General features: G+C 42.7%; 1 protein-coding gene across 10 annotated transcripts in view; it reads left to right on the top strand.

Moving 5' to 3' along the window:
• Window positions 1–680: 680 nt before the first annotated feature.
• The window catches only part of ARHGEF3 (Rho guanine nucleotide exchange factor 3), a 130,660-nt gene continuing 121,550 nt past the window's right edge, over window positions 681–9,790 (top strand). For 4 of the 10 annotated variants that reach the window (XR_011100283.1, XR_011100282.1, XM_068694547.1 and 1 more), the window contains exon 1: window positions 681–1,012. Coding sequence is in view for 3 of the 10 variants with exons in the window: in XM_068694547.1 (XP_068550648.1) it covers window positions 696–1,012 (317 nt within the window). In the remaining 7 variants the exon portion in view is untranslated. Of the gene's footprint in view, window positions 1,018–1,546; window positions 1,688–6,141; window positions 6,252–9,790 lie in introns of those variants that run through there. The other 6 variants (XM_068694550.1, XM_068694549.1, XM_068694552.1 and 3 more) reach the window with 6 other exon arrangements.

Genomic DNA, 9,790 nt, shown 5'->3' with positions numbered 1-9,790 from the left:
AAATTTTTTTCCATTGGCTGCTTTACGTTGGCAATACTGGTGCTGATAAAGCAAAAACATTTCATTTTAATTTGCATGTCTTAATCATAGAATTACAGAATCATTAAGGTTGGAAAAGACCTCCAAGATGATCTGGTCCAACCATCCCCATACCACCACTGTCCCCCAATAAACCATGTCCCTAAGCACCAGGTCCAGCCTTTCCTTGAAAAGCCCCAGGTGATGCCACCACCTCACTGGGGAATCTGCCCCAATGCCTGACTGCTCTTTCTGAGAAGAAATGTCTCATCATTTCCAAACTAAACCTCTCCTGGCACAACTAAGTTATGTAATTGCCACTATTTATTATTTACTGTTATACTGAAGTAGTGCCTATAGAGTCTTGTCATTCAAAGCAACTTTACCAGGCAGAGTATAAACACAGAGCAGAAAGGTAGTCCCTGATGTAAAGAGGCCATTACCTGGTTGTTTCTATCTTTATATGCATTCTTATCCTATTTTGGGATTTGTATTTTATTCGATACTCCTTTCCTCCGAATCAGACCATCCCCATTTACATCTGCAAATTAGGTGCCTCCTCCTCTCCCGGGCTGCCGGGACCTAATCCCGGTCCCTTGCCGGCGGTTCTCGGCGCGGAGCTGCTCCAGCTCGCCTTTTTTGGTCGCTCTGCGTTCGGAGCCCCGAGGGGGCGGTGGATGCCGCACTCCCAAACCCGGCCCAGCAGCGCCCCTTGCTCGCTCGGGCCTGCCCCAGAGCCCGGCCCGGCAGGCGGCAGAGGACTGAGGGGGGCGAAACCCCGGGCCGAGGCGGCTGCTGAGGCGGCCACCGCGGGGAGGAGCGGAAGGGAGGGGCGCACAAACGAGAAGCGGCTGGGCTGGGGGGAAGGCGGGGAGCCGAGCCGAGCCCTGGGGGGCTTCGGCGTCTCCTCCCTGACAGCCGCGGGCGCCTTGCAGCTGGGGCTGCCACCGGGTCAAGCAGCTCCGGGAGACGAGGAGGAGTCCAAGGGTGCCCGGTGAGGTGCGGTGGTGTGGGGTGCTGTCACCGTGTGTCCGCGCTCTGGTTGGGGCTGGGCGGGGAGGCGGCTGCTGCCTGTCAGGGCTCTGGGGCTGGTCACAGAGGTTGGGTTGTGCCCGTGGGGGGACTGGGACGCTTCGCCGCCTCCTCCGTCTCCTCATACCCTCCTCGCTGCTGCTCTTAGTCGTTCCCCGGGGAGACGGAGGAGTCCCTCACCAGCGGGCTGGGGCGGGCAGGGCCTGAGGGACCCGCGGCCGCCCAGAGGCCCTGAGGGGGCGGCAGCGGGGCGAGGAGCGGCAGCGACCGTTGGAGGCGGCGGGCGCTCGGGCCGCTACCTCCCGGGGGCTCAGCAGCCGTTTTAGCTGTACTTAGTTCTTCAAAGGTTTTCGTTACTCGTTTAGGGCCGGTTACACGAGTGTCAGTCCAAAAGGAAAGCTCCCAGGAGGAAGGGGCAGAGTCCCAGGTGTCTCTCGCCTCCTTTGAGAAGCGCAGCTGCTGTTACAAGCAAGTCATTCCCAAAGCTCTCGGCCCCAGCCCCTAGCAGGGGGCTCCGCTCCTCGTCGGTTTCCAGCCCAGCCTTCAGCCCAGCTCAGCGGAAGGAGGTTGTCGGGGTCCGTAGGCGACAGAACGAGGGAAAAAACGGCACCTTGCCTGCGGCCACGGCAGATTTGGGGTACATGGCGAGGGGGAGCAGCATCCCCTGAGAGGGCACGGGTACCTAGCTGAGGGGGGACAGAGGAGGGCATGGAGGTCTGTGTTGGTGATAACGCCCTGAGGTGGTTCCTGCCTGCCTCTCGTGTCACTGTGCTCACGTTTTGCCTGTCCTGCTGACCAGAGCGTGTGGTTCCCCAAGGAACATGTTACATTCTCAGGAGAAATCTAGCTTTGCTAACTGATTCCTTTATTTTTCTTCACAGTTCTTAGATCCTGCACATGTGTGTAAGTGCTGATGCATATCTCATCAGTGTTTGCATACATACACTGATCAGATTTAAATATAAATCTAGTCCTTTAGTACCTCGTGCGTCTCACTTCTTTCTCGTGAAAGGGTAGAGAAAACTCTATCCCCAACCGTTTGTTACTGGATTAATTCAGTTAAATACCCATTTCTACAGTGTGTACAGAAGTCTGACTACAACAAGTTGCGAGATAGGCTCTGTATTTGTACAGAACTTGAATTCAATGCAGGAGAAGCCATGGTGTTTGGAAACAGAGTTAAGGCATTTGCTGCAGAATAGAGGGTTTTGGAGGTGAGGGAGTGTGTCCAGCTGCCCCAGGATACGTGAAGTGAGAGAGTGCACAGGATTATCTTTGGCTCATCAGGTTGTGGATTTAGCTTTTCTGTCTAAAATGTTTATACATACAACTTCTTAGCTGTTCAGTAAATATTTGTTACTCATTTTACTAAACAAAATACTGTTTTGAACAGCAATCCCTTTTAATTTCCTGTCATAATCATGCCAATCAGTTAACAGTGTGACAAGGCCTCCTGACCCACGGAGACATTGTAACACTCAGTATCATTCCCTGCACATTTCTTGGTCCTCTGCTCTGCTTTGAATAGTGCAGTTCTTCTTCCCAGGACTGCTTTTATGCAGACAGTTGTTCTGGAGAGATTCCAAGCTGTGGGAGTCTTCTGTGTGCATGATCTGGAGGTGTATTGTGTGGAGTTGTTTCCAGAAAGTGCCCAGTCAGACCATGTGTACTTAAATAAAAAATCTGTTTTGTTTTCCTGTTTGGGAATTGAAGCGAGAGATACCTGCTCCTGTTCAGGAGTTTGTCTGTAATTCTTAATATTGATATGGGAGATGTATTTTCTCATTTAACATTTTATCTGTTAAATCTGTTCCTTTAGATGTTAAGGACAATTAACCTAATCCCTTAAATTCTGTGTATGCTAGAATGTTATTCTTATGTCTTCAGTGTTTTAAGCATTGCAAGGTTACCTAGGTTTTGTAGATAGGTTTTGTACTTTTAGAAGGTATTCAAGTACTTAATAACTTAATAATAAATTAATTAATAAATTAATAACTTAATAAGCCTGAGCAGAGCAGTACTACATTGAAATAAAAGGTGGAAGCATGAAAATACTTGAGCTTGCTGTACAAAGAAAGTCTTGAAAATTTGGTGTTTGCATTTATACTTATTAACTAGGAAAATGTTATCTCCATATATCTAATATTTTCTGTGTCCTGTAAGTCCCTTTGATTCTTTACTAAATTATGCCTCTCAGCTTGTAAGGGTGTGTTGTCCAAGTTGTATGATATTTGAAATAAACAAGTGACTGTGGTCTTGCACAAATCTCTAAAAGCATGTAGAACTATTGTAGTAGGTAAGTGACTGGAAAATACAGAACTCACTAAATATACTGCAGTAACCTGTGGTAGACAAACACCATGCTTTTTTAAGGATTATAATAGCTGCTGTTCTGAAATAAGTAGCTATATAGCATGGAGCTGTGGCAGCTTCAACCCCCAAATTTAATACAGAGGGTGGGAAAACATTTTTTTTGCTTGTTTTTACATCTACCATCAACCAGGGTTGAACATGAAGCAATTTGCTGACAATTATAGAAATGTCAGCAGAGATCAGTTATCAGGTGCTCAACCCTGTATAGAACCCAGCAATGAAAACAAGCAGTTAGTATGCTAGTGGATCAGGTTGTTAATATCTAAACACAGGTACATGCATATTTATTTATCACACGCTTGATGAGTAGCCTAAGGATTCCAAAGCTGACTAAGCACGCAACCAGAGGTCTGCGAGCTGCTTGAAGGTGCTTTGTGTTCCATACAGGCTACTGCTTTACTTCATGGAAATAGGAACGTGCCCTATACTGTTACTGATTTTGCTTTCTACCTAGGATTAACTATCCTCACAGTGTTGCAGTTCTCCTTGTCATGCTGCAGGTGTGGTACACAGTGTGTGGTACAACTTGTATTCAGAAAGGTTTATTGGCTTTTATACCACCGAAGCTTGCATAAACTTAGAAAGTTGGCAAGTGTTATCTTGTGTGGTTTCTGTAGAGCAAGATCAGCTGCTGTGCTGGTATCGTCTCTCAAACATTTTAGTTGTTGAACTAATGAAAGCTGTACTTCTATTTATTTTAAACACTTCTGCACTTTTCTGAGATAGATTTTTAAGATTATAACTAGAAGAAGAGTATGCCCATTGCACTATGTGCACTGTATCAGGAATCCTATTTATTTAATTTTAAATATCACAGTGTGTCCAGGTAGTGTTCTCCCAGAAGATTCTGTCTTGACTATCACCTTTGTTTTGGAGAAGATGGCAAAGCACAACTATTTGGACAGTGCGTGTTTTGGGGGGTGGCTGACAGCTTTTTCTAGTACATGGCCTTACCTGATGGATCCAGATACTCTGTAGCTGGGAGAGGTAAGAGGCATACATGAATTGCAGTCCAGCACCAAAAGCTGCCACATTTGTGTGATGCAGCCTCTGATGGCTGTATCCTAAACCTGCTATCGCCTTGTAGATGGCAAGGTTCTTGTCTGAGTATGAGCCTTGAAATACTTTGCCTACCAAAACAGTTACTGTCAAAATTAGCTTTTTGTTGATGTTCCACAGATAAATAATGAATATCCTAGAACAAATTATTTCAAGCAAGTTGATTGCTCTTTGGAGGGAGAATCTTGCAAGCTCTCCCAGGTAGGTTTGGATTCCAGGTGTGCTTAGCAATTGCAGATGAAAAGCTTCTAAAGACAGAGAAGGTAATTTTAGAACAATACAACTTCTGTCAGCCATTCAAGTCTATTAAGTCTGGAAAAATAAATGCAGAAACAAGTTGACAAACTTCAAAGACATGAAACTGTGTAGTAATTTTGAATTAAATAAACATGATCATTAAGATAATAGGCTGAATGGATGATAATTTTAATGTCAAGGATAAAATCCGATGCCCGTTCCAGGCAGATAGATTTTTGAACCTGCTAGTTCCCTGGCGATGATAGTTTTGATAAAGGGGAAAATGGGTTGTGCTTTTATCAGCAGTTGTAGGGTTTTTCTTAGTTTCATTTATTTTCAATGATTTTTTTTTTTATTTAATTGATGGAAACTGAAATATACTGAAAGGAAGAGAAGAATGTGAAAAAGTAGCAGCAGTTGCATTACTTTTATACTAGACTACTGCATACCGATTTTTCCTTTTTTTTTTTTTTTGCGCCTGTAATTAGCATGAAAAATACTTTACTTAAATACAAATTTCATATATATATACATATATATGTATATATATATATAATTTAAGAAATTGTCCCTGAAATTTGTTTAGCTTTGCACAGTGCTTGCTATCAAATTCAGAAGTTTGAAGTGGATAGAGTTAAATTAATCTAAGAAATTGCTAGCTGTATGAGTCACTCACTTGGGAACATAAATACTCCTTATCTTTGGAAATAACTTTTCAACATTGTTTTGCTTCATAGTGTCAACTGCAAAACACAAAGCAGTATGTTTAGCGTAAAAGTAGTTGGATTTGTATTTGAAATCAGACTGTATGAACAAAATCAGTGTAACTTTTTGCTCCTTTTTTCTTTGCAAACCGGCTAAAGGCTAGTGGTAAATCTGCAATAGAAGCTGGATTATGATTACTGTATTGTTTTGTTTGTTTGCTTTATTGAAAAGAAATTAAAAACTTGGAAGGGGGGAAAAGTGTAAAGTGGTAAGTAGTTAGCACTGGAGAATTATTCTTGCATGCTGATGGGATGGATGTGTTGTTTTGTTTACTGTCTGGTGCTGAAGCCAGGTACTTGAAATGTTAGGAACATCTGGATCTTTTGGTCCAGAGAAAAATAGATTTATCTCAGAATGACATAAGTAATTAGTGTCACATATCACTGACACATAATTCCTTGATATGTTTGTTGACTAGCATACAGCACTTAGTGTTGTGGGTATTCTTCTAAACAGTACTTCTAACTTTGTGTGCACCTTCTGCATTTTAAGCACTCTATGTGAAAAGTTCTGCTCAAGTATTTTCTAGCATTTCCTAATGTTAGCTTTTTCCTAATCATATAAGAGAGGTTTGGCTGTGTGTTACTAAGACACTAAGCACTGCAAATAATTCCTTTTCTTTATTGATACAGCAATCAGCTACCATCCCTAGAAGTGAAAACAGAGCCCCAAATGTTCCCTTTTTCCCCCTGTGCTGCTAAATTTTCTCAATTGAAACTACTAAAAGACTCAAAGCTCCTGATAGCTTTGCAGATCAGGCAGTGCAGGTGAGTCCTTGCTCTTCTGTTCTTTATCCCACTGAAAGACACTGTTACAAAATCTGCTGATATGCAGAACAAATTAAACCAGTAGTCTGAATTATGGTAAATTTCTCTATGTGCTTTCCTTGAAGGTGATCGGAGATGACTTTTAACATAATTGGTTGTTTTTCTTTATTTTTGGCTTGTTTTGGGGAAAAGAGCTAAACATTGGTAAAATAAAAGGCTAGAGAACAGTGTCTCACAGAAGGTTATATTTCTCCAGCATAGAGCACTATTCCATGTCAGTGCTCTGGCTTCAGCCTGATATGAATTTGTATTTGCATGACTGTTGCCTTTTACCTTTCATCTACTTTGTGCTGAGAATAAATATAATATTCATGCTATTTCCAAAGTAAACATTACCTTTTGTGTAAGACTGGTTAGACCATCTCTGTGCCTATAGCAGGTGGGTATATAAGGGTGAAGGAGCCAAGCTTGATACTTGATGTGGGTCTTATATAAAGTACTTATAGCACTTATATAAAGTACTTAGATAAAAACTTATCTGTTCTTCTGAAGAGAACAGTATTTAATGAAATGTCTCAAGGAGAGTAATTAAAACCTTTTCAAAAATATGTATTTAAAAAGGACCTTCAAAACCTCATTCTTCAATGCATCACATGCATTTTTGAATGACTTAAAGATGGTAAGTACTGACATATAATGCATTCGCTGAAGTCAAAATTTACTTGAAATAACCATAGTGTGTGTTAAAGAAACCTTATGGTATGCCAGGCTTGGTCTGAAGTGGTTATGCAATGTGAAGGTTCTCAGCATTGCCTGCTACTTGGAGTTGTAATCAGGAGAAATACTCTAAGTGCTTCTTGAGTTCTCACTGATTTTACTGAAGTACGCATTAGTGGTACAAAGATGTTTGGCAATTGCAGTATCTGAGAACATCAGAAAAACAATTTGGATAAAAGATTGTTTTGGTTCTTGTTGTTAAGCAATTAAAAAATGAAGTTCATTTTAAAGTTTAATTTTGCCTTTTAACAAGCTGTTTGCCTAAGGCAGCCTCCTGGATAGCAGCTGAGTGCTATCAAGATGTCATAATATGTGCCTGGAAATATGACTTCGCAGAAAACAATGCAAAAGTAAATGTGCTTGTTACTGGAAATTAGACTTCTGTGCAGCTTGTAAGGAATTGGAACATCAGCTCTTTAAAATTAAAGATGCTATGATACATTTTTGCTAATTAGTAATCTCTTGTTTAGGCTTTGTGAGTATAGAGACTCTTGCTTGAGAGTGTGTGTGTAACACTCCTGATGTTTCTTTGTGGTACACACACATTACTGTAGTGTTTTTACTGCCACCTTTTTATTTAAAAGGAATAATTACTGTTTCTGCACTGAGAAGTCTTAGGTATCAGTAAAACTTTCTTCAGAGTTTTTCTCAGCCAGGTGTTACTAAATACAATGTCAACAATGTGAAGTGTTTTAGTGAAGGTGAGGAGCTGTGGGAATATCTTTTATCAGAATACTTTGGTTAGTTTTACTTTAACTGTTGTGAATAGCAGTTGAATGATACTTTAATTTTTTAACTATCACTTCTTTAGTATCTTACTTGTCCAGAGATACAGGTAGGGAATGAAAGGAAAGACAAAAAGACTTTTGGTGGTGGTCACAGATATACTTTGTAACGAAAAAAAAAAAAAAAAAGTTTTTGTGTAGGGGGATGGGATTAGAAAGATAGGCTAATATTTTCCTCATTTTGCTAGATCGAAATTAAAGGTGGCTTTGAGCCCATGGGGTGAGGGGGCTTCAACTCCTTTTTAGAATCATTTCATCTTTTCTGCTCAAATGGTCCTGAAATGGTGATCTGTGTAGGTGTCTGAAGGATTAAGTGTTGTGCTGTACTAGATCCTTTTTGGCCATATAAGGAAAATGCAAAACTTCCAGAATAAAATCTAAATATAAATGTAAAAATATATTTAAATATAATACTCTTCAGTTCTTGAGCCAACGGCTCACTGCTACTAGGCTTTTTTTCTGCAATTATGGCCCCTAAGAATCTACTATGAGGCAGATGGACTGCAAATGCATCAGTCCGTCAAAGCTGGTGTTTTAAATTAAAAGCAAATGCCTTTTTTTTTTTTTTTTTTTTTTTTCCCCTATAGGCCTGTCAGTTTGACCTCAGTGCCAGGAAAGCTCATGGAGCAGATTATCTTGAGTGTCATCATGCAGCACTTGCAGGGCAACCAGGCGATGAGGCCCAGTCAGCGTGGGTTTATGAAAGGCAGGTCCTGCTTGACGAACCTGGTCTCCTATGACAAAGTGATGCACTGGGTGGATGAGGGAAAGGCCATGGCTGCGGTCTACCTTGACTTCAGTAAGGCTTTTGACACCGTTTCCTACAGCATTCTCCTCAAGAAACTGGTTTCTTCTGGCTTGGACTGGTGTATACTTAGTTGGGTTAAAAACTGTCTGGACAGCCAGGCCCAAAGAGTTGTGGTGAATGGAGTCAAGTCCAGCTGGAGGCCGGTCACTAGTGGTGTTCCCCAGGGCTCAGTATGGGGCCAGTCCTCTTTAAGATCTTTATCGATGATCTGGATGAGGGGATCGAGTGCACCCTCAGTACGTTCACAGATGACACCAAGGTAGGTGCACGTGTCGATCTGCTCAAGGGTAGGGAGGCTCTGCAGGAGAATCTGGATAGGCTGGACCGATGGGCTGACGTCAACTGTATGAAGTTCAACAAGGCCAAGTGCCAGGCCCTGCACCTGGGGTGCAATAACCCCAAGCAGAGCTACAGGCTGGGAGCTGAGTGGTTGGAAGTGGTTCTGCCTGGCGGAGAAGGACCTGGGAGTACTGGTGGATAGTCAGCTGAATATGAGCCAGCAGTGTGCTCAGGTGGCCAAGAAGGCCGACAGCATCCTGGCTTGTATAAGAAGCAGTGTGTTCAGCAGGTCTAGGGAAGTGGTTGTCCCCCTCTACTCAGCGCTGGTGGGGCTGCACCTTGAGTACTGTGTTCAGTTTTGGGCCCCTCGCTACAAGAAAGACATTGAGGTGCTTGAAAGAGTCCAGAGAAAGGCAACAAAGCTGGTGAGGGGTCCTATGAGGAGCGGCTGAGGGAGCTGGGTTTGTTCAGCCTGGAGAAAAGGAGGCTCAGGGGCGACCTTATTGCTCTCTATAAGTACATTAAAGGAGGCTGTAGCAAGGTGGGGGTTGGACTATTCTCCCATGTGCCTGGTGACAGGATGAGGCTAAAGTTGCATCAGGGGAGGTTTAGGTTGGATATTAGGAAGAACTTCTTTACTGAGAGGGTTGTTAGGCATTGGAATGGGCTGCCCAGGGAAGTGGTTGGGTCACCATCCCTGGAGGTCTTTAAAAGACGTTTAGATGTTGAACTTAGCGATATGGTTTAGTGGAGGACTGGTTAATGTTAGGTCAGAGGTTGGACTTGATGATCTTGAGGTCTCTTCAAACCTAGACAATTCTGTGATTCTGTGAAATTTCTGGTGTCTCTTCAAAAGCAGCATGGATGTTTCTTCAAGGATCTTGCCTCAA

This window comes from Anas acuta, chromosome 11, assembly GCF_963932015.1.
Source record: "Anas acuta chromosome 11, bAnaAcu1.1, whole genome shotgun sequence".
In the NCBI taxonomy this organism is placed as follows: domain Eukaryota; kingdom Metazoa; phylum Chordata; class Aves; order Anseriformes; family Anatidae; genus Anas; species Anas acuta.
This window is presented reverse-complemented; position numbering and strand designations above follow the sequence as displayed.